The following is a 25,765-nucleotide window of genomic DNA, read 5'->3' on the forward strand; positions in this document are numbered from 1 at the left end:
GTAGACAAACGGTGGTATGAATAGAGCGAAAATAAATTACATACCCGTCTTGATGCATCATTGATAATGAATGTGTTTCGGTGCGCGGTGCCATTTTGGCGACGAAAGATGACGTGTCCCTCGTTATGACGCGCCATACGGCGCCCTGAATATGGCGTGTATGGCCAACGTCAGAAGCCATAACACGTACCTTGTGATTCAAGGCCACCCCCCCCCCCCCCAGAGCGCGGCGATGCGTTCCACTGAACGTAAGACCTCATGTATAACGAACGTCACAAGCCATGACTACGTGACTCAGATTACAAGGTCACGTCTCTCAGGAAGGAAAGAGGAACGCAACGGTGCGTTCCAATGGGCGTTAGAGCTACGTCCCATGTGACTGGTGACAGCGCTACGCCCCCATCATATAGACAGCAGTAAACTGGGCAGTGCCATGTAGGTGGAACGCTACGTGCGTTCCAACCACTCACTTCAACTATTATACTGGAATCCTTTATGTGTCACCAGTCGCTTTTATGAATGCAAAATGCTAGATTTAGCTATGCATTCATAAAAGCGACTGGTGACACATAAAGCATTCCAGTATAATAGTTGAAGTGAGTGGTTGAAACGCACGTAGCGTTCCACCTATACGGCACTGCCCAGTTTACTGCTGTCTATATGATGGGGGCGTAGCGCTGTCACCAGTCACATGGGACGTAGCTCTAACGCCCATTGGAACGCACCGTTGCGTTCCTCTTTCCTTCCTGAGAGACGTGACCTTGTAATCTGAGTCACGTAGTCATGGCTTGTGACGTTCGTTATACATGAGGTCTTACGTTCAGTGGAACGCATCGCCGCGCTCTGGGGGGGGGGGGGGTGGCCTTGAATCACAAGGTACGTGTTATGGCTTCTGACGTTGGCCATACACGCCGTATTCAGGGCGCCGTATGGCGCGTCATAACGAGGGACACGTCCTCTTTCGTCGCCAAAATGGCACCGCGCACCGAAACATTCATTATCAATGATGCATCATAACGGGTATGTAATTTATTTTTGCTCTATTTATACCACCGTTTGTCTACGTTTCTATATGCTTGAGAAAGGCGTTTGTTACGCTGAAACGCGTCGCACAGGATCCCGCAAGTATTTTGCTATTTTATGAGGCTGTGACCTCTATTCATTTGTTTAAAATAAAAACCTTTTTGTCTCTATCCAAAGATTGGTTATTGAGACATCCATTATTGGTCCTCTATATGCTAAGTAGCGCAGGTCCATAGTTTTTTCTTGTAGTTTCTCTCTGACTTTATCAGACCTCTAATGAGGAACGGAGTTTTGTTGTGACCTGCAGCTCTCCAGTGAGCTGGATTCCCGTGTTATGTATTTCGGTGTTTTCTGGATAAAGAAATCGCTATGAGCATACCAGGATGTTGGGTGCGGGCATGATCACCTTAGGGTGACATGTCATGCACCAGGTGAGTTAGCACATTAATATTATTGTGATCACCGCTTAAGGTGTTTGGCGCTCTCCGTGACCTCTATTTTTGCCCTTTCTGTTCTAGTGACAAATGTTTATATTTTACGCAGTGTTGTGTTTACTTTGAGTTAGATGGGTTATCCAAGACTTAAGAGACTGTCTCCATCTTTTTGCAGTTGTCTGAGGGCAGCATAAGGTAGTGACGTTTACACTGATAGCAGTGATATATCTGCTGTGTGTATCTGTTCAGTAGTTTTGAAGAAAGTTGCATTTTATCAGTAGTAGCACTTGCATAGGGGACTACTTTAAGTAGTCCTGGATAATCATGAACTGCAGCTAGCCACACCCACTCGCCCTCCAGCCAATGATTGACTGCTGTCTGCCTATGACTGTGCATAGAGAGAGCTGCCAATCACTGGCTGGAGGAAGAGGTGGGTGTGACTAGCCTGCAGCTCATGACTATGCATGGCTAATCCTGTGTCTGACTGCTACTAATAAGATGCAAGTTTCTCCAAAACCACTGCATAGATCCACACAGCAGATATATCGCTACAATCAGTGTGACAGACAATACATTTATGGTACTCTCTGGGAGGACTGCAAAAAGATGGTGACATTCTCTTTAAATATAAGAATGGTAGTGGTCCGACTGCCAGCACCCCCTCTAAATGGCTTTTTGGAGGGGCTAAAGCCCTCAGGTGAGCCCTGTGGCATCTTCATATTATACTAGACACCGCATCCTATATTGTGCTGTGGCTGGTATTACAGTTCATTCCTGTTCCTTTGATGCCATAGGTTGAGGAATACGCCACATTCCTTCTTTGAGCACCATAGCCCTTTAAATAGTTGGTGGTGCTGGGAATTGGACCCCCAACAATCTCAATATCTAAGCCCCGATTTACCCCTTTAACATTGTGAGTATAACTATGCAAAGCCTACTGTTTTTTTTTTTTTTGTTTTTTTTTCTTTTCTAGAGACGAGATTGTAGTTCACATCAGAAGACCAGAGCAGGACCTGTTAAATAGTAACAGGAGGATAATCTGGTGCCCCTACATTCCGGATGAGAATGAGGAGAGCTTGTCCGAGGATTCCAGCCAGACGGTTGCATTATTGCATGAAGATATGGTAAAGCACCGTGCTGTTCTAGGAAAGCGCATACAGTTTTGTAATGAGGGCCCAAGGTTTCATAAAATAATGCTTATTGTTGTACCTAGTTTGTAGCTTTTATTTCTTAAAACTGCTCTGTAAAAAGAAAAACTGCATTGTGATTGGAGCTACTGTGCCCATTCCTTGGTATGGCGATTTGTTACCCAGAAGTGGTGGGAGGGTGATCTGTGATGGGAGAAGCTCTTCCAGTGCAAGAGCACAAGGGTGTAAGGATGTTACACAGACATTTTTTTGAAAAACATTTTTGTGTCATTTTTTTCATGGGAAATCTAAAGGAAGGCGTTGTACTTTGTTGTACGTCTCCTTCCTGCCGACTCCACTTGTTGCTTTGGCTCAAAATTCAGTGGAAATTTTTTCAAAAATGTACATTGTGTGAAACCACTTTTCAATATAAACGTAGAGGGGCCCAACAGCTGTGAAACAGAGAGCCACAGACAATCCGGTGACAGCAGGATATTTAGAGGATTTAAGTCATGAAAAGCAATCCCTCACCATGAATGGTCTCGGGATCCTTTTCTTTTGGCGTAACACAGGACTCGTGGTAACGCACACCTTTTCTTCTCCGGACAGTCTTCCTTGCACTCTGAAGAGGGGTTAATCAGAGAAAATAACTTTACCCCAGTCCTCTGCAGTCCATTGGAGTGTAGAATAAGCCCTACTTTGGGGACCCTGTGTCTGGGTAGAGAGGCCTTCTTTTTGTCAATTAGACACTTTTCAGGCAATGAATGCCGCTACTAAGACATAGAAAATCTGCTGAAAAGTGATTGGTTGAAAGAAGTGTCACATGTTAGGATAGGTCATCAGTGGGAAAAGAACCCAGACAACCCCTTTTAATTGCCAGTGAAGCTGTTTTGCAGTGTGACTGGCTGCCCCAGGCATGTGACTCCATTTGGTGGTGAAAGTGAGATATTGCACCTCAGTCTTTTTTTTTTTTTTCCAATGGAGAGAGATTGTAGTTCATAATGAGGACTTTCACTTAACTAGAGGTACTACGTTACCCTGTCCTGCTATTGCATTAACCTATCAGGCTAACCTTAGTCTCATCTGTAATATAATATATGTTGTTGCAGTCCCCATGACTCGAAACTGTAGATTCCCCCCCCCCCCCCCCCCCCCCCCCACGTGCTACATTATTCTATCATTTTTATTCTTAATTCTAGGCTGAGGTATGGGACCTGGACATCATAAGAGCAAACCATAGCGTATGGCCTACTCTTCTTGGTGACATCAAAGAAGGATTCACAGCTGTGACTGGACATTCTGGTGTAGGTTCCTTTTTTTTTTTTTACTTACACTTCTGTTTGTTTGAGAACTGTCACCTTTGCTTTTAAGGGGTTAAAGGGTTTGCCACCTATCACAAAGTTATTGATCGATAATTAAAATACTTTTCGGCTTTGAAAATAAATAAAAAAAGTATTACCTTTGTTTGCCACACAAAAACACGCAAGTTGAGGAGTTTCAGTGTAGTCTGTGTAGGGCTAAAAAACAGTGCCTCGTCTGACCATGGGCTGTCTGATTTTTGCCTGTCAACGGCATTCAAGTGAATGGAGTAGAATTGCATTACCAGACACAGCCCATGGACAGACGTGGCAGTGTTTCTGAAATATGGCAACCCCCCCCCCCCAATCCTGGACACGCCTCTCTAAAGTTCAAGTACTTGACAATCTGTATGGCTCCCCATTCACTTCAGTGAGATCGTAAGATTTTGAACTCTGCTGTCTCTGGCCATCCTGTTGAAATGAATGGAGCGTTGAGCACATGTGGCTACCACTGTCAGAAATTAAGGATACGCTGAAGATTCACATTTCGGCTTCAGTGTGCTTCCCCCCCCCCCCCCCCCCCAGCAGTCAGAACTGTACTGATCAGTAAGTCATCCCGGTTCCTGTGGAAAACGATTACTTACTAGATATGTCTATTAGATATCTGTGGGTTAAGCTCTATTCGCATCTGTCTTTGGTGTAACTTACAAAAATCAGAGACCTATGGAATTATATAGAATACTGTGTGTGTAATTAAAAAAAAAATATATATATATTTTTTTTAAATACACATCAAATGTGCTGTGAATATAGCCTTAGCCCCCTAAGTGACATTATTAAATAGGGAAAAACTATACCGAAAAGGTAGTTATTTTATTTTAGGTTTTTGAATTTGTCTCCCATAAATGTATTTGACATATTACTGTCAGCTTCCTATTTTTAACCACTTAGTGATATAAGGTTAAAATTAGTTAGGAGTCGTTTTCTCCACTTGAGTTTATTTGACTCTGCATTTCTGTTTTGGTGACGTGAGATGACCAGATTGTTTTTTCCCCTCATTTATCATGCTGAATAAATGTAATATTTTTATAGTATTGGATATTATAGATGTGGTAATAAAAAGTTTGTGGTCTTTTTTTTATTTTTTTTTCAACTTTTAAAGATTTAAAGCAAGGGGGAAAAAAAATTCTGTAAACAATGATTGTGGCACCTGCGTTGTTAAATAATGTAGAGGAGTGATTAGATGGGCAAGTGCTCATCATTTTGCTCTTTTTCTGGTATATAAAAAGACCCCGATATGAGATAATCGAAGCGCAAATATGTTCTCTGATTTGTTAAGGGGATTAATAATGGGGAGGGTTATAGTAACTACACTTGCAGTCTATGTTCACACATTATGGATCCGCACCAAAATCTGTACTACATTTTTGTGCTGCAGATTTTGGTAATGATTTTGCTGTGGTTTTGGATGCGCATGCACGGCTTAATTCTGCAGCAGATCCGCACCAAATTCCGTGTCAAAATCCGTACCGATGGTTTGGATTTAAGCGCAGATTATGGTGTGGATTTCCTGCTGCGTAGAATCCGCACCAATTCTGCTATTCTTGCGGATGTCATTTTTCCCGTCAGGCGCGTATCCACGTGCGGGAAAAAAATGGACATGCTCCATTTTAGTGCGGGTCTCCCGCGGTGGCGGCTCCCGCAGGATTCTATTGAAGCCTATGGAAGCCGCCCGGATCCGCGGGAGACCCGTACCAGAATTAAACTCACCTGCTCCGGACGATGCTTTTCTTCCCTTCTTCGCGGCCGGATCTTCTTTCTTCAGCCCGGCTAATATGCCCGGCGCATGCGGCAGCGTGCCGAGCACATCCACCGGGCCGAAGAAGGAAGATCCGGCCGCGAAGGAAGAAAGATCCGCATCGTCCGGAGCAGGTGAGTTTATTCCTATTTTTAGGCCTCATGTCCGCGGGGAAGGAGGGACCTGCTACTGATTGTACATGAAGAATCCGCGGTGGGCCTCATTTTCCCCTTGGACATGAGGCCTAAGGGCTCACATAGGGGTATGTTGCCCGTGCATTATGTGGTGCCAAAAAGTACATTGATTTTTATTGGGCCACTCACGCCTGCGTTTTTTTTTTTTAAACTTGTATATTGGGCGTGTTAAAAGAAGAAAAAAATTTAAGAATTTAATATGCACTGCAAATAAGCAGTTGTATTTTGCAATTTTGCATTAAAAAGATTAAAATGGCAAGTGTTGGCCCTTTAAAAAATGAGTGAAAAACTGTAGTGGGTGAGAAGAGAACGTAAATCTATTAAAGGGGTTGTCCCGCGCCGAAACGGGGTTTTTTTTTCTTTCAATAGCCCCCCCGTTCGGCGCGAGACAAACCCGATGCAGGGGTTAAAAAAGAAAACCGGATAGTGCTTACCTGAATCCCCGCACTCCGGTGACTTCTTACTTACCTGGTGAAGATGGCCGCCGGGATCTTCACCCTCGGTGGACCACAGGTCTTCTGTGCGGTCCATTGCCGATTCCAGCCTCCTAATTGGCTGGAATCGGCACGTGACGGGGCGGAGCTACGAGGAGCCGCTCTCCGGCACGAGCGGCCCCATTCAGAAAAGAAGACCAGACTGCGCAAGCGCGTCTAATCCGGCGATTAGACGCTGAAAATTAGACGGCACCATGGAGACGAGGACGCTAGCAACGGAGCAGGTAAGTGAATAACTTCTGTATGGCTCATAATTAATGCACGATGTACATTACAAAGTGCATTAATATGGCCATACAGAAGTGTATACCCCCACTTGCTTTCGCGGGACAACCCCTTTAAATATTTTATTTTTCTCCAGTATATTCGCAGAAGAAAATGAAATGTCAGGTGAAGTACAGAATAACACAAACTCTCCATCAGATGTCAGCAGTCTAACCCAGGAAGAACCGAGCTGCCTTAAAAAGATTAAAATACACAAATTGCCTGTTCCCAAGGGCCTACACCCCCGGGTTCTAAGGGAACTAAATAGTGATAGTCCATTGCTTCTTATATTTAAGGACTAGAGTTGATTTGGTGTGGATTAGCAAATGTGGTTGTGACATTCAAAAATAGGTCAAAAAATGCACTTGGAAGCTATAGGCTGGTCTCACTTCTGGAGTACCTCAGTGTAAATGGCTGCGTATCTCCATGTCGGCATGGGTTTTTGAGGTGGTGCACTTATCAAACCAATCTGATCAGCTTTTATGAGGAAATAACGTCTAGACTGGATCGGGGAGAGTCATTGGATCTTCTATAACTTCATTTTTCCAAAGCTTTTGATACTGTGCCACTTAAAAGGTTGGTATATAAAATAAGAATGCTTGGTCTGGAAGAGAACTGGCTGAGTGATAGAAAGCAGAGGGTGTTTATTATTGGTACATTCAGTGAATGGGTCATTGTTGCTAATGGGGCTAGCACACGTATTGTACAATAAAATATCTATATATGCAAATTATACAATATTATGTAAAGTAATTTAACACAAGAAGAGAGTATATGGTTGCATTTAATCTGTCTAAGTTGGAGCCTTGGGCAAAAAAGTGGCAAACTAGGAGGTTTAAGGGCTCCTTTCCACTGGCGAGATAATCGTGCGTTTTCAGTGCGATGCGGGAGTGCGAGCTCTCGCAGGAAAGTCCCATATATGTTGTTCTATGACAACCTTTCCATTAGCGATGTTTACGGGCAAGCTGCGATGCGGAGAGTAAAAATCACAGCAGTGGGATTGTTTCAGCGTTTTGCGTTTTTCTCTCGCACATAAAGTGTAATGTCAAAACAGCTTCTCGCATCGCATCTCATCGCAACGCAAAAACTTGCGATTTTGCAGCGATGTGTTTTTAACATTGCGATATTCTCGCAGCGATTATCACGATCGCCAGTGGAAAGGAGCCCTAAGGGTGACTTACCGTGAAATCGCGATTTTTTTTTTTAACATTACAAGTCCCATAGACCCCTGCAGAGAAAAAAATGTTGCGAATTTCGTAGGGAAAAAAAAACCTCTAGTGGGTAGTCACCCTTATACTGATAAATGTTAGGCACATGGGCAGAAGAAATACACCGTTACATGCTAAATGGAAAACCTCTAGGTAAAACTGGCATGGAAAAGGATTTGGAGTATTGTGTATAGTTTTGGGTACTGTTACTCAATGGTTTATTGGAGCTTGAACGGGTTCAAGAGCCCAATAATCAAAACCACAATGGATTTGCAGGAACCCCCGTCTGTCCAGGACATCCAATCTGGAGAGTGCCATTCAAATAAGCCTGATACCAGGGCCCTGGAATATAAGAAATTTATATGAAAAATGGTTAGATGTTGCTCAGGGATTTTCCTCTGGAAAGCAATAGTAATGATAACAAGTATTGTTGGTAAGATAAATGGATAAATCTTGTTATTTGTATAGCGCCAACACATTCCGCAGCGCTTTCAGGTAATTATTTTATTTAAGATCTCGTATAGGAGCAGCTTTATCTTGGTGTAAGCGCTCTTGTCGCGTGTTGAAATCATCAAAAAGTATAAATGGTAAAATTGCATTGAAACGATTCATTCCCATGCACATGCGATACAGAGGATACAATGTGTTTTTTTTCCCCACATTCCCTTCATGTGATCAGTGTTTGAATTATTAGCGTCAGAACAAATCAAAATACCTAAAAATGCACGCATTTTGCGCAACGTAATATATCTTTCCATTTGCATGGATCTTTGGCAATTACGTTCTATTGAACCTAATCTGCCAATGCTGTGGATTTATGCAGCGTTAAATAAATCCCTACATGTTCTATTTCCCGCGGTTTTACGCCACTGAAGGTCTCATTTAACATAGTGTTAATAGAGACCGCAGAAATATGCGCATTTTTCCACGATCCCTACCATGTGCGTTTTGTTTACTCCAGCGGCTGAAATCCGTGGCGGAATTCTGCAACGGCCGTGGGCATGAGCCCTTTATCGGGATGTTTTTCGTTGTATTAGTTATAAATCTCTGTTGCCTTTTTGTTCGTATGACGCACCATCATATCAATCCTTTCATGTAATATTATTTTTTTGACCATCACTGATCGGTAACGTTTCTGTGGTCTTGTGTGGTTCAGCCCTTTGTCTCACAATATTTCTCACGCCAGTTTGATTTTGTGATGGCGGCATTTTACTCCAAACTGCCTTGTCTTTAGCAATAAAAGATTCACTGGTTGTCACTAAGAAACGTAAAAATATAATTTTTCTTTTTTTTTTTATAAAGCAGTTTTATAATAATGTAAGGTACCTCTAGTGTCACGTTCTGTTTCTGGCTTATCAGATTCATTTTCCACCTCTTCATCTGCATCTGAATTATTTTCTTCATCGTATCTTTGTTCATTTTCGGAACTTTGTTCAGTGTTAGAGATGAGCGAACGTACTCGGTAAGGGCGATTTCTCAATCGAGCACCACGATTTTCGAGTACTTCACTACTCAAGTGAAAAGTACTCGGGTGCGCTGTGGGGCGGGGGGTAGCAGAGGGGAGTGGGCGGTAGCAGCGGGGAACACGGGGGAGCCCTCTCTCTCTCTCCCTCTCCCCCCACTCCCCGCTGCAACCCCCCGCTCACCCACAGCGCCCCCGAGTACTTTTCACCCGAGTAGTGAAGTACTCGAAAATCGCGGTGCTCAATTGCGAAATCGCCCTTACCGAGTACGTTCGCTCATCTCTATACAGTATCCGAAGCCACTTCCTCGGATTGGATTTTCAATTGGTAACCAATTTTCATCGTCCTTATCGGAAAGCGCTATACTATCGTCATCTGAATCGAAATCCAATAATTGCTTTAGATATTCATTTTTTTCAGAATTATTCAACCTAAAATAATTGTAAAAACAATTGAAATTATGCACTAAAAAGATGTATTACAGATATTTACCAAATAATTTAATTTCTCTATAACCAATTAGTTAAACTTACTTTGCAAACTCAGTTGTTTGAAACTACACACAAAACAGACCGCGTTCAGACTCCTAATGAAATAGAATTTGTAATGCCTTGTATTAATATTTGAATAAATATATAATATAATAAAAAATGAAGATTTTAAAAGCTTTTTTTCAGTAAAATCGGGAGAAAACTATTACAATGTATACCTGTTTTTCTGTCAGAAAACGTGTTTTCGCGCGAAAATTCGAAATGCAATGAACGGCCGTTACTCACAGGGGGATGAAGAGGGTCAGGTTTTGAGGGGAAATGTAGAACCAGGATAAATGGAAAGAGTTAATTAGGGAATGTAATAAGCATCCCTGTAAAAATGTTTTTGGGGTACTCCTAAAACTGCTAGATGCTGCCTGCAGGATTGATGAACATAACCAATATTTATGGAACAGTAATAAGTAATCAGTTTTGTTGGTTTATTGGAAGAGTATTTGACCGCTTTAACCCTTAAAGGGGTTGTACCGCAAATCAAAGTAAAGGTAAACACTTCTGTATGACCATATACATGCACTTTGTAATATACATCGTGCATTAAATATTGGCCATACAGAAGTTATATACTTACCTACAGGGTTTCTCTCCCCCCCCCCCGTTGGTGTCCCCGTCTCCCTGGCGCCGACCAAATCCTTCTCCTGGCTCAAGTAGACGCGCTTGCGCAGTCTTCCTCTTCTGTCCCGCGGACGCGCCGCTCCAGCGTGCTCGCGCCACACAGGTCGCCTGGGTTGGTTGGTCTTCCAAATTAATGTAAGTGCTATCAGGATATGCTTCTGCCACATTTACTCATGGTGTTTAATGAATCACTAATGACCATTGATGTTTGTATCTTGGCAAAGGTACTTGTGTGTAGATTACTTTTTAGTAATGACTCCTCTAATATACCAGGATCAGTTTGGCTTTATGCCAAATAAATCAGCTGTTATGAATTTAAGGAGGTTACATCTGAATCTTCAAGCAGATCGAGTTTGTGGGAGTGGGCTGTTCTTTCACTCGATGCTGCCAAAGCTTTTGCCAGCTGCATGTGAAATTATTTGTGGACTGTCTTTAGTTTGTTTGATTTCGGGGGGAAATTTTTGGCAGGGGTTAAACTGCAATGCCAGGGGTAAGAGTTGAGGGTAAATGGTCATATTTCAGGACAGATGGTGTTGAAGAGGAGGAACCAGTCAGGGGTTTCCCCTGTCCACTCTTTTCTTTAGGCCTAATGCACACGGCCGGATTTCCGCTGCAAAAACCTGCAGAATTCTGCAGCATGAAATTACCCGCAACATGTCCTATTTGCTGTGGGTATACGGATGGACGGCTTCCATTGTAGTCAATACGCGCCCCGCCCACCGCCAGCGCGTCATATGACACTGCCGGCCCGACTTCAAGCAGCCGATGTGGAGGTGAGTATGGGGTCTTTGGGGGGGCGCCGTGACTGACTCCGCTGCGGTATTCTGCTAGCGGAGCCCGTCACGGCCGTGTGCATAAGGCCTAACAGAGGCAATCGCCTGATATAGTTGGATTGCAGTAGGGAGAAATTGAGGAACAGATCTCACTATATGCATATGATCTGTAGTATTCGGGGGAAGTGAGCAGATCAATGAGTCCTAGTATGTCCATTTTTATATATTTGGTAAGATGTCTTGTCTTATTATCAGCTAGGGGAAATCTGTACTACTTCCTTTAGATACCCTGCTGGTGGACCATTCATTGGAACATAAGCAATACAAGTTGTGAAGGAATTCAAATATTTGGGAGTTGTGGTGTTTTCTAAGCTTCAAGACGAACTTTCTTACCAATGGTGGCAAATTCGCAGAAATCTAAATGACAGCATCAAGGTCTGGAATAGTCTCCCATTGTTAAATAGCAGGGGAAAGGTTATTAAAAAAAATTTGCCACAATTACTTTATAAACTTCTAAATATCGTATTGAGTCCAAACCAGAGAATTTTTAAGTTTATTATGGGCTAAGGCAATTTAATACAACTTTCTTTAAACTGTTTCTTTTTTTACAGTACCCGTAGGAGATATGAATTTGCACTGGTTTGGTCTTTGCTGCAGTAGGATGTAATACCATAATATATCATACCATGGCTAGCGGGCGACTGTCCGACCATCGACCTCCGACCATCGATTGGGGCATTTAAGTGCTGCTGTAAAAATTGATGACAGCAATTAAAGGATTAACCCTTTCCAATCCAATGTCGGGCCTGCCCCGACATCATAATTTCCCTCCACAGCTCCGATGTCGGGGCAGGCCCGACACTGCGGGGCAGGCCCGACACTGCAGTGCAGGAGTGCATCTGCACCCGATCGTCAGACACATCGGGTGCAGATACACTCCTGCATTGGTCCTCATCGAGGACCCCTGAGGAGAAGGCAGAAAGGGTTTTCAACCCTTTCTACCTTCTCCTTTACACATTACCTAGCACTCAATTAGCGCTATGTAATGCACGGAGATTCCGGACGGCGATCATGTGACCGCCGGTGTCACCTGACCCCCAGCGGTCACATGAACGCCGAGACGGGAGCCTGCACCATGGGGGGGGGGGGCCTGCTTACCTGTCCGGCGTCTTCCGCATTCTCCCTTCTGTCTCCTGCCTCAGTGATCAAGTGACCGCTGGGTGCCACCTGACCCCAGCGGTCACATGATCGCTAAGCTGGAAGGCAGAGGAAGAATGCGAAAGACGCCGGACAGGTAAGCAAGCCCCCCCACGGTGCAGTGGGCACCTACACCCTCCTGACCTCTGTCAGGTCAGGAGGGTGCAGGGAAATGTATTTTTTCTCATACATTCTCACCAGCTCCAATTTAATTTGGAGCTGGGGAGAATGAATGAGAAAAAATAATTGGGTTGGAAAGGGTTAAAGGGGTTGTCCCGCGCCGAAACGGTTTTTTTTTTTTCCAATAGCCCCCCCGTTCGGCGCGAGACAAACCCGATGCAGGGGTTTCAAAAAAACCAAAACGGATAGTACTTACCCGAATCCCCGCGCTCCGGTGACTTCTTACTTACCTTGCAAAGATGGCCGCCGGGATCTTCACCCACGGTGGACCGCAGGTCTTCTCCCATGGTGCACCGTGGGCTCTGTGCGTTCCATTGCCGATTCCAGCCTCCTGATTGGCTGGAATCAGCACACGTGACGGGGCGGAGCTACGAGGAGCATCTCTCCAGCACGAGCGGCCCCACTCAGAAGGGAGAAGACCGGACTGCGCAAGCGCGTCTAATCGGGAGATTAGACGCTGAAATTAGACGGCACCATGGAGACGGGGACGCTAGCAACGGAGCAGGTAAGTGAATAACTTCTGTATGGCTCATAATTAATGCACAATGTACATTACAAAGTGCATTAATATGGCCATACAGAAGTGTATATCCCCACTCGCTTTCGCGGGACAAGACAACCCTGGGTGGGGGGGGGGGGTGGATGGATGTGTGGATGTGTGCAGGGGGGGGGGGGGGGGAGAAGAGAGAGGGGGAGGGGGATGGATGGATGGATGTGTGTGCGCGCTCTAGTGGTGTCTGGACACCCGGCTGTCAGAAGTCCCGGGGGAATGGGGGCGCGCGGGGGGGGGGGGGGGGGACCCGGCTGACAGAAGTTTGGGGGGGGGGGGGTCATTGTGAGAGGGGTCGCTGTGGGAGGGGCACTATGAGGGCGTGTGTGTGGGGAAATGTTTTGTTTTACTTTACTTTAGCAGGGTGGGGGGGCAGTAGGTAGCCTTGCAGTGGGGGGCTGCAGGAGAGTTCTCTCTCGGCTCTCCCCAGCCCCTCTCCATTCACTATGCACTCATGCCAGGATTTTATCCTGAACCATGAGTGTATAAGTGTCCCCTGGCTACAACCCCTCTGAGTATAGTATGCAGCAGGGGGCGGGGCCTGGGCGGGGAGAGACTGTAGAGCAGTTCAATAGAGGTGGGCGTTTCGTGGGCGCGGCTAGGACGTGAGCTGAGGGAGGCCATGAAATCCTGCCTTTTCATGGCTCTTACTGCCATCGGGAGCGCGCACACAGAAGAGGGAGAGCGCAGAGCATTGTGGGAAGGCAGCACAGAGGCGCCATCTTTGAAAGCTGAAGTGAAGATCAGATTCTAAGGTAAGAAACTGACATTCCAGCTGATCTGCCTGCCGGTTTGAGCCCCTGTATGCTGTATGTTACTATCCTTACTAAAAGGGAAGCAGCAGCATTATAAAAATTTTTACCCTGTGTGGCTGGACAACCCCTTTAAGGGGTTAAGGTTTAACATGATTAATACATTACTAGAGATGAGCGAACGTGCTCGGCCACGCCCCTTTTTCGCCCGAATACCGCGATTTCCGAGTACTTCCGTACTCGGGCGAAAAAATTCGGGGGGCGCCGTGGCGGCACGGGGGGTAGCAGTGGGGAGTGGGGGGGAGAGAGAGAGAGGGCTCCCCCCTGTTCCCGCTGCTACCCCCCGCACCGCCACGCCTCTCCCCGCCCCCGGCGCCCCCCGAATCTTTTCACCCGAGTACTGAAGTACTCGAAAATGGCGGTACTCGGGTGCGTAAGTACTCGAAACGAGTACGTTCGCTCATCTCTATACATTACACAATTCCAAACCATAAACATGTTTAAAATTGTGTGTTTTCAAATGTGCTAGAGAGAAGTAACTTAAAGGGGTTGTCTCACGAAAGCAAGTGGGGTTATACACATCTGTATGGCCATATTAATGCACTTTGTAATATACATCGTGCATTAAATATGAGCCATACAGAAGTTATTCACTTACCTGCTCCGTTGCTAGCGTCTCCGTCGCCATGGATCCGTCTAATTTCGCTTTCTTCTGGCGTTTTTAGACGCGCTTGCGCTGTGCAGTCTTCTTCCTGGTGAATGGGGCCGCTCGTGCCGGAGAGCTGGTCATCGTAGCTCCACCCCGTCACGTGTGCCGATTCCAGCCAATCAGGAGGCTGGAATCGGCAATGGACCGCACAGAGCCCACGGTGCACCATGGGAAAGGACCCGCGGTGCATTGTGGGTGAAGATCCCGGCAGCGATCTTGGTGAAGGAAGACGTCGCAGAGCGGGGATTCGGGTAAGTAATATGTGTGTTTTTTTTTTTTTTTTAACACATCCATTGGGGTTGTCCTGCGCCGAACGGGAGGCTTATGGGGAAAAAAACAAAACGTTTCGGCGCGAGACAGCCCCTTTAATCTATCTTGTCAATATTGGTCTTAGTCCTAGGATTATTTGGGGAGTATTTGTTGTCGGGCTTGCTGGGCACATTCTTTTGGGAATTGAGGGAGCGTTGTATCAGCCTGCACCCTGAAATGTAAAAATGAATGGTTTGATCGACTTCCTTTTATTGGCTGCCCTAGATTCATAAGGTACTCCGGAATTCTTTTGACAAATAACATTTCTCTCCTCTTTGGTAATGCAATTTTCAGGAAATGCACTGTCTGCAAATTCAAGCAGAGTTTTTATATGTGGTGGGTTGTTCTGAAGGGTTTTATATTACTCGGAGTCCCCCAAGATTCTCAGGGCCTCTGTATTGTAAAAATTATTATCCATGATAACTATTGCCCCTTCCTTATCGGCATTCTTTTTGACTGTCATTTTTAGAGTCTCTTGACCATATCAAACTGTCTATAGTTAAGATGCTGATATGAGCTACTACGGTATTCTATCTCGGTATGTTTTTGAATTACATTTAAAATTTTGTTATAAAAAGTTTTAACAAGGGTACCTTTTTCAACAGGGTAAAATTGACTGGGTTGTTTGAGGTTGGTTGTGATGCATTGGTTCAACAAAATCTCTCTAGTATCCCCCATTCCTGAGAGGAGCGGTGTGATCATCAGTAACTGTGACAGGAGTATCTGTGTCACCCTTTAGGCAGTGTCTGTGGTAGGGTCCATGTAACACCATCACACAGGCTAAGAAATTGGCTAGAAACTGAAGGCATAAGCCCAAGTAGATCTGAGGTGGTCAGAATTGAAATCCTATAATCATCTGTGGAAAACGAGGCTTGGAGATTCAGATAGAAATAACTATCCAACGTAATACTAGCCCACTTGTATATGCATAGTATGTAAAGGCTGAAAAAAGGCACATGTCCATCCAATTCAGCCTATTGCCCCCAATGTTGATCCAGAGGAAGGCAAAAAAAACCCAATGAGGTAGAAGCCTATTTTCCCCATTTTTAACCCCTTAAGGACCAGGCTGTTTTGTACCTTAAGGACCAGACACTTTTTAGGGATTTTACCCATGTGGTGGTTTTACTAGCCTATTTTTTTCCCTTTAGCTATAAAAATTATTTTTGCTGTGTTTTTTTCCCCGTAACATATAGGGCTATTTTTTTAGTACATTTTTGTTTTGTTTTATTTGGGTTAAAAAGCATTTATAGTCATTTTTTTTAAAATTAGTATATTTACACTAAAATAAAGTGTGGGAGCGGATTCCTCTTTTTGATTGATAGATAGATAGATATATAATAAAATATGTGTGGTTTTGGATTACAGGGTGCTTATAGCGAAGTTTTTGGTTGGCGTCGGTTTTGAGTTATTTTCTTTCTTTTGTATGTATTGTTTTTATTCTGGAATTTTGTTTTTACTGATGTATGTAGTTATGTTTTTTACTATCTATTTCCCCCATGACTTCATGTGAGATCTCTGTATCGTCCTCTGATATATTTATACATGGTCATTAGGTTACCTTCAGCTGTCTTTTCTAAACTAAATAACCCCAATTTATATTATCTCTGAGTATTGTAGTCCGCCTATTCCATTGATTACTTTAGTTGCCTGTCTTTGTACCCGCTGAAGCTCTGATATGTCCTTGAGTACCGGTCCTGAAAACTGTCCACAATATTCCATGTGTGCACAGTATCAAACGCTTTGGAAAAGAGATACAAGTTCCAATGACTCTCCTGTGCCAGTCTGGAACGTATCTCCGCATAGAAATCAGGTTGGCTTGACAGGCACGATCTCTCATAAACACATGCTAATATGGATTTATGCAGCTATTTTTCTCTAGGTTCACTTTTGGACGCGTTTTTGAATATTGGCACCACATTGGTTATGTGGCAATCCAGTGGAACAGACCCCTGTCACTACAGAGTCCTTAAATATTAGAAACTAGGGTCTATGTATCACATTCCGTAATTCCCTTAAAAAAAACTGGTTATTTGTCTATTTTAATCTTTTTAAGACTGCTCTACACTTCTTCCTGGGATAGACTAGGGACACTTGGTGGAGAGTTTACTTTATCACTCTGGAGCTCATCTGACATTTTGTTTTCTTCTGTGAATACACTGAAGAAAAACCTTTTAATAGATTCGCTTTCTCCTCGTCACCCTCTACATAGTGAATGAAAAAATAATTGGAGTAGCCCTTTAAAAAAATTGTGGTTTGTTTTTTTAAAAATAGATTTAACTTTTAATTTTATTTTCTTCTGTCCAGTGTTTAAGTGAGGGTGCACTTTCTCCTGATGGAACGGTATTGGCAACAGCTAGCCATGATGGTTATGTGAAGTTTTGGCAGATTTATATTGAAGGTCAAGACCAACCAAGGTATACACTTGTTACATGTTTAAACTATTTTTTTTTGTAATTGTGAACTTACCATATTATATTATGGAATATTATATTTTAAATGTAGGTAAAAGGATATTCCTGACTTAGTCATGTGTCACATATCTGAAGGGTATGCCATTATTGTCTAATAGTTATTGGTCCTACCTTTGGGATCTGCACCTGCCCACAAAAAGACTATCAGACCCCATAACTCCAGTTGAGATGTTCACCAGTCAGAAAATAAATTGAGAGGTAGCCATGCACGTCTGAGGCACTTTTTATTCACTTTTTGAGGCACGGAACACATTCCAAATACTATGGTTTTGGCTGTTTTTGCACTCCCATAGAAGCCACTAGATACAGCCACAGTCTTGCGCAGCTCCTCTTAGTTTGTTCTGTGAATATACCTTAAATGTGTAAAATGAGAATACTACTTTAACACTCTGATGGCATCCACCATGCACAATGTATGTATGTGAGGATTGTATGGAGAAGGCTTAGTAGCTAAACCCCGTGCATTTACAGTGAACATCAAATCTATTATACAGCCATACCTACCTGCAGTGGTTAGTACTGGGGTTAGCGCTAATCCCGACCACCTAGCCCCTGTTGACCTTGGCACCTGAGCTGTTAGGGGGAGAGGAGAGCCCACTCATCACACAAGAAAACTATAAAAACAGTGCCATAATGAACCCTGTCTCTGTAATAGATTGGCGATTCGTGAACATGGGGAAATTTATCCTGCACCGTGAACGCTGTTTAAAAACAAAAAACAAAAAACGCAATGCCAGGATTTGTGGGTTTTTTTAATTGATTTATTTTTCACCTCACTGCCCCAAAAAGTGATGATAAATAGAGCCCAAGATGATGATAAAAATGGTTGCCAATGTGCCTAATATTCTGAAAGTGGAAATGAGCCTTTATAAAATTGACGTCATTTACGACTAGCCCTGCCACTGACTAATGTGGCTGTGAAGTGTTTTTTTTTTTTGTGTTTTTTTATTTCCCCCCTGCATCTATATTTGCATTCCAAATGTGTAGAATAAAAAACAAAAATAGTGCTTCCAATATAAGACACGTGTGACAGAAAGTGTCGAAAGTGACTCGCCTGGTGCAGTTCACCACACCTAAGAGCCAGGTTTGCCTTGATGAAAGAAAAATGTGGCTGTTCAAGCACCATTGTGGCAGGAGGGTTACCCATCTCACTGGGGCCTCAACACTGGGACTGGCTAATTTCACATAAACTCATCACTAGCAGGTTTGGTAAACAAAGTCAAAGTAACAGGAAATAAAGTGGAAATGGCGCTCTGGGCCAAATCCTCCAGAGATGCTAAATAAAATATAAAAGGCAGGCGCTCATCTAATGGGGGGTGTGGTACAAACACTGAGGTTTTTCCGCAGAACCTTTTATGATTCTGGGTAACCTCACAAGTATCAACACTGCATCAGTCAGCATAAACCCCCACACAGTCCTCATTCCTTTAACTCTGTGTGACTGAGCTGCCTCCGGATTGGAGGTCTAAATTGTGATTTCACCCCTGGGAGCCGCACATCAAAGGGAAGGAACAGTCAATCTGTAGAGAAGAGGAGAATGTCCGCTCGGATTACTCCACAAAGAAAAAGGCTGATCAAGACTTTTGCCTGGACTTTGTTGCTGACTGATGCTGGATCAGTGTTTGCACCTCATCCCCTAAGTGTCCTTTTTACATTTATGTTATTTAGCATCTCTGGAGGTTTTGTTCCTGAGAGCTATTTCTAACTTATTGTTTCTATGTACCGCATGCAAGGTACATCTGTTTAAGTGGCTCACTTCTTAATTTACCCAGCAGAAGCTGGATTGAAAGAAACCAGCAGCTTGTGCATGTAACAAAGGGGTAAGATGAGTGGCACGAAGCGGAGGCAGTGTAAACTGCTTGTGGGTGACATGAATGGGTGAAACGAGGGGGTGAAACTGAGCGAAGGAGGTGAGCAGCATGCTATGGAGTACAATGAAGGAGGTGAGCGGTATGTATTAGTAGCGGGGAGACTGGATATAGTTATACAGTGTCATGGGGGAGTGGATATAAGGGTGCTGTGATGTCCACTAGTGGCTGCACTAGGGCATTTGTTTTCTTCACGATTGCTGGGTTGCACCTACTGGTGCAGCCTGGCGGTTATTGCTATAAGGCTGCTATTGAGCACCGTTAGCACTCGTATAATAACGTTAATTAAATACTAACGTAGCACAAGGCTCAAAAAAAGACAAATGTTCATCCAGTGCAGCCTATTATCCTGCATGCAGATCCAGAGGAAGGCATAAATAACCAATGATGTAGAAGCTAAATTTCCTAATTTTAGAGAGAAGGAAAAATCCTTTCTAACTCTAAATTTGGCAGACAGAAGAAATCCCTAGATTAACAACCTTTCTGAAGTAATCAATGTCCATAACATGTTGCTGTTCTCAAGAAAGGCATCCAGGCCCCTCTTAAACTTTGTGAGTTCACCATCACCACGTCCTCTGGCAGAGAGCTCCATAGTTTCACTGCTCTTATAGTAAAGCACCCACTATTTTTTTGGTGCAGAAATGTTCTTTCCTCTAGATGCAGAGGGCGCCCCCATGTCACAGTCCTAGGTATAAATAGATGATGGGAGAGATCTCTGTATTGTCCCCTGATATATTTCTACATAGTTTCTAGGTCGCCTCTCGGCCATCTATTTTTTTTTTTTTTTCTAAACTCAATGATCCCAATTTTGATAACCACTCTGGGTATTGTAGTCCACAAATTCCATTTATTGCGTTAGTTGCCCGTCTTTGTACCCACTCAAGCTTTGATATGTCCTTGAGTACCGGTGCCCAAAACTGTCTGCAATATTCCATGTGTGGTCTGACTAGTGCCTTGTAAAGAGGTAGAACAATATTCGTGTCATGTGCCCCTAGACCTCTTTTAATGCGCCCCATGAGCCTATTTGCCTTGGCAGCAGCTGCCTTGCGCTAGTTGCCCTGGGTAAGTTTCTAGTTAACCATCATCCCCAAGGCCTATTCCACTTCAGCGTTTTTCAGTGGTTTCCCATTTAGTATGTAAGGGTGACATGTATTTCCCCCGCCCATGTGCGTAGTCTTACCTTTCATCGGTGTTAATTCTCATTTGCAACTTTTCTGCCCAGGATTCTAGCTTATCCACATCAATCTGCAACCATATACTGTCCTCTCTTGTGTTAATTACTGTACATACTTTTGTATAATCTGCAAATACTTATATTTTACTGTGCAATCCTTCTACCTGGTCGATGATAATTATACTAAAGAATAGGGCCCAGTACTGATCCCTATGGTACCGCACAAATAAGTGACTCTGTCAGAGTAATAACCACCCTCTGCTTTCTATCACTGACCAGTTGTGTACCCTCTTTAACCCCTTCCCGCTGCAGGGCGTAAGTTTACGTCCTGGCAGCCTGGTACTTCCCGCAACAGGGCGTAAACTTACGTCCTGGAGAGAGCGCGGGATCACATATGATCCAGCGCTATCCCGCAGCGGGAGCCGGCTGTCAGTCACAGCTGGCGTCTCGCTGCAACAGCGGGGGGACATGGGAGATGCGCCCGCCACTGTTAACCCCTTCCCTGCCGCGATCTAAGTAGATCGCGGCAGGGAAAGAGTTCACAGAGGGAGCGCGGCTCCCTCTGTCTCCAGCCAGAACTCGCGATGTCATCGCGAGAGCCCGGCCTGTCACCATGGCAACAGGACGCCAGACACTGGCGTCCTGTATTGCCTATGCCTGAGATCGCTGTATGAGCGATAAGGCATGGGAGAGCAGTAGCTCTGCCATGCCTTATGACAGCGATCATCAGGGCAGTGGTTAAAGTCCCTCAGAGGGACACAAACAGTGTAAAAAAAAGAAAGATTTAAAAAATGAATTAAAAAAAATGTAAAAAAAAGAGTAAAAAAACCATTTTTATGCTTTTTCTTAGATTAGCATAAAAAAAGGTAAAAAAATAAAACCCCACATATTTGGTATTGTCGCGTCCGTAACAATGCGTACAATAAGTTGCACATGCTTTTGACTGTGCATGGAAAAAAACGCAAAAAAAAAAGCTAAAAAACTGAGGCAAAATGCTCATTTTTAGCATTTTGCCTCACTAAAAACGCAATAAAAGTGATCAAAAAAGCTGTATGTACGCCAAAATGGTACCAATAAAATCTACAGCTCGTCTCGCAAAAAATAAGCCCTCATAGAGCTCTGTACATCAAAAAATAAAAAAGTTACGGGACTTTGAATGCAGCAATTGAGAATAGAAAAAAGATTTCCAAAAAAAAGGGTTTTTATTACAGAAAAGTGGGAAAACCTAAAAAAAAGTTAGTATTTTGGTATCGTTGTAACCGTACCGGTCTGCAGAAAAAATGGAAAGTCTCATTTATGCTGCATGATTAACGGTGTAAAAAAATAAATAAATAAATCTATGGCAGAATTGATGCGTTTTCTCTCTCTGCTATCATTAAAAAAAAATAAAAAATTTTACAATATAGTCTCTGTACCCAAAATTGGCATCGATAAAAACTACAGTTCGCCACGCAAAAAACAAGCCCTCATACGGCCGCGTCGACGAAAAAATAAAGTTATGGCTTTTGATAAACGGAGAAGAAAATCCGCCAAAAATTGTTGCGTCCTTAAAGGGGTTGTCCCGCGGCAGCAAGTGGGGTTATACACTTCTGTATGGCCATATTAATGCACTTTGTAATGTACATTGTGCATTAATTATGAGCCATACAGAAGTTATAAAAAGTTATTCACTTACCTGTTCCGTTGCTGGCGTCCTCGTCTCCATGGTTGCCGTCTAATGGCCAAATTAGACGCGCTTGCGCAGTCCGGGTCTTCTTATCTTCTCAATGGGGCTCCGTGTAGCTCCGTGTAGCTCCGCCCCGTCACGTGCCGATTCCAGCCAATCAGGAGGCTGGAATCGGCAATGGACTGCACAGAAGAGCTGCGGTCCACGGAGGGAGAAGATACCGGCGGCCATCTTCACAAGGTAAGTAAGAAGTCACCGGAGCGCGGGGATTCAGGTAAGCGCTGTGCGGTGTTCTTTTTTTAACCCCTGCATCGGGGTTGTCTCGTGCCGAACGCGGGGGGGGGGTTAAAAAAAAACAAAACCGTTTCGGCGCGGGACAACCCCTTTAAGCCCAAAATAGGCCATGTCATGAATGGGGTTAAACTCATTCTCGCCCAGACCAAGCATTCTCATTTTATATACCAGCTTTTTATGCAGCACAGTATCGAACACTTTGGAAAAATCAAAATACACAACATCCAATGACTCTCCCCGATCCAGTCTAGAACTTACCTCCTCAGAGAAGCTGATAAGATTGGTTTGACAGGTACAAACCCTGATAAACTCATGCTGATACGAAGTTATATGTCTGTTTTCATAAAGGTACTCAAATATAGCATCTTTTAGAAACTCTTCAAACATTTTGCCTATACTAGAAGTAAGACCTTCCGGCTTGTAGTTTTCAGGGTCTCTTTTTGACCCCTTTTTGAATATCTGCACCACATTGGCTATCTGTCAATCCATGGAACAGACCCCACTTTAAAGTCTCAAAATATAAGAATGAATGGTGTGTCTATCACATTCTAAGTTTCCTAAGAACCCTTTAGGGCTCATGTCCACGGGGAAAATATGATTTAGGATCCGCAGCGGATTACCTGCACGCGGATCCGTACCCCATAGGGAAGCATTGACCACCCGCGGGTACATAAATACCCGCGGATCGTCAATAAAAGTGATTTAAAAAAAAATGGAGCATGAAAAAATCTGGACCATGCTCCATTTTCATGCGGGTCTCCCGCGGGCTTCTATTGAAGCTTATGGAAGCCGTCCGGATCCGCGGGAGACCTAAAATAGGAATTTAAAGCATTTACTCACCCGCAGCGGTCCGGGAAGCTCTTCTCTTCCTCACGGCCGCATCTCCCTTGCTTCGGCTCGGCGGATGTGCCCGGCGCATGCGCGCGGCACGTCGAAGACGTGCCGGCGACGTGCCGCCGGCGTCAGGAATTCATCCGCCGGCCGAAAATGAAGATCCGGCCGTGAGGAAGAGCAGAGCGTCCCCGCCCGCTACGGATAGGTAAATGCTTTTAAATTGCTATTTTCGGCGCTCATGTCCGCGGGGCAGGAGGGACCCGCTGCAGATTCTCCATTGAGAATCTGCAGCGGATCTGATTTTCCCCGTGGACATGAGGCCTTAGGTGTTTGCTATCAAGACCCAGGGGATTTATCTTTTTTAGTCTTCGTACCGCCTCCGTGTTATGGCACATTTACATGTAATGATTATTGCTCAAAATTCAAACAAACAAATTTGAGCGATCATGTTGCTGACTTTTAGTCAGTAAACAAACTATCGTTGGGTCACTGACATGTCATTACATGTAGGCGCTGCCCGCTCAGTGCTTCACATACATAGAAGTGCTGAACAAGAAGCTTACAATCCAGCGAGAAGTCTCAGTGTAAAAGTTCTGCACAAACTCTTACAACCTTAGTGGTGATGTTGGCGCTCATGCAGTCGTTAAATTGACTGTCAGCCCATGTAAAAGGGCCATTAGGCTAGTGACATTTAATGATGAATTTACTTAGTCACTCTGCGTTTCACATGACACATCATTTTCCTCTTTGAATGCACTGGAGAGAAAACCAAAAAGATTTGCTTTCTCATTATTACCCTTTTACAATTTTTTTCCTCATTTATAAAAGTCAAGACTTAAACTTGATGTCCACGGGGAAAATCAGGCCCGCTACGGATTCTCCATGGAGAATCCGTAGTGGGTCCCTCCTGCCCCGCGGACATGAGGCATAAAAATAAGAATTAACTCACCTCTCGCCCGCTCCGGATCTTCCCTTCGCCGCGGCTTCATCTTCTCTCCGTCGCGGCCGGATCTTTTTTCTTCAGGCCGGTGCATGCGCAGGGCACGTCGATTGCGTGCCCTGCGCATGCGCCGGCCTGAAGAGAAAAGATCCGGCCGCGACGGAGAGAAGATGAAGCCGCGGCGAAGGGAAGATCCGGAGCAGGTGAGTAAATTCCGATTTTGGTCTCCCGTGGATCCGGACGGCTTCCATAGGCTTCAATAGAAGCCCGCGGGAGACCCGCACAAAAATGGAGCATGGTCCAGATTTTTTCATGCTCCATTTAAAAAAAAAATAAATCACTTTTATTGACCATCTGCGGGTATTTATCTACCCGCGGGTGGTCAATGCATCCCTATGGGTTGCGGGTCCGCGGGCAGGAGAAGAGTTAAAATCCGCTGCGGATTTTAATTCTTCCTTTGCCCGTGGACATGAGGCCTTAGTCCGGCTTCACACGTGCAGATTCCTGTTCCGGAATCCGTGATTGGCATCTGTGCGACGGATCTGCATCAAAATGCACGCCGTAAAAGGCACGTAAAACAGTTGTTTTTTTCGCTCGCACTCATAGGAATTGTGTATTTTTTTGTAGCGGAGGAAAAATCGCAGCATGCTCTATTTTGCTTCAGACTCTGTGCGGATGGTCTCCTTTTGAAGTCAATGGAGACCATCTGACTTGCAGCCAAAAAGGGACAGCGCTGGAAATACGAATAGTCGAAAGAAAAACACACATTGTACTGTGCATAACCAACAATGAGCTGACGCGATCATCCACAATACAGGAAAAAAAATTCAGGAACGCTGGGCAGGCTCACAGCCGAAATCGGCTGCGGGCCTCCAGCATACGGATTCCTGTCGGCCCGCATGAAGCTGGTCTTAGGCCTCATGTCCACGGGGAAAATCAGATCCGCTGCAGATTCTCCATGGAGAATCTGCAGCGGGTCCCTCCTGCCCCGCGGACATGAGCGCCGAAAATAGCAATTTAAAAGAATTTACCTTTCCGTAGCGGGCGGCGAAGATCAGCTGTTCCTCACGGCCGGATCTTCATTTTCGGCCGGCGGATGAATTCCTGACGCCGGCGGCACGTCGTCGACGTGCCGCGCGCATGCGCCGGGCACATCCGCCGAGCCGAAGCAAGGGAGATGCAGCCGTGAGGAAGAGCAGAGCTTCGTGGCCCGCTGCGGGTGAGTAAATGCTTTAAATTCCTATTTTAGGTCTCCCGCGGATCCGGACGGCTTCCATAGGCTTCAATAGAAGCCCGCGGGAGACCCGCATGAAAATGGAGCATGGTCCAGATTTTTTCATGCTCCATTTTTTTTAAAATCACTTTTATTGACGATCCGCGGGTATTTATGTACCCGCGGGTGGTCAATGCATCCCTATGGGGTGCGGATCCGCGCGCGGGAGATCCGCTGCGGATTTTAAATGTCATTTTGCCCGTGGACATGAGCCCTTAGAGGTTCACTCTTTTTTACTATTTATATCGTTTACTGTTAGTTTTACTCTTTGGCAATGTGTCTCTCTGTCCCTAACTTTGCCGCTTTTTA

General features: G+C 44.6%; 1 protein-coding gene across 1 annotated transcript in view; it reads left to right on the forward strand.

Moving 5' to 3' along the window:
- The window catches only part of EDC4 (enhancer of mRNA decapping 4), a 226,702-nt gene that overhangs the window by 35,748 nt on the left and 165,189 nt on the right, over nucleotides 1-25,765 (forward strand). The window contains exons 6-8 of the mRNA XM_066582703.1: nucleotides 2,431-2,581; nucleotides 3,784-3,888; nucleotides 17,241-17,350. Coding sequence (XP_066438800.1) covers nucleotides 2,431-2,581; nucleotides 3,784-3,888; nucleotides 17,241-17,350 — 366 coding nt within the window. The remainder of the gene's footprint in view (nucleotides 1-2,430; nucleotides 2,582-3,783; nucleotides 3,889-17,240; nucleotides 17,351-25,765) is intronic.

Source organism: Eleutherodactylus coqui, chromosome 11 (assembly GCF_035609145.1).
Source record: "Eleutherodactylus coqui strain aEleCoq1 chromosome 11, aEleCoq1.hap1, whole genome shotgun sequence".
Taxonomy (NCBI): Eukaryota; Metazoa; Chordata; class Amphibia; order Anura; family Eleutherodactylidae; genus Eleutherodactylus; species Eleutherodactylus coqui.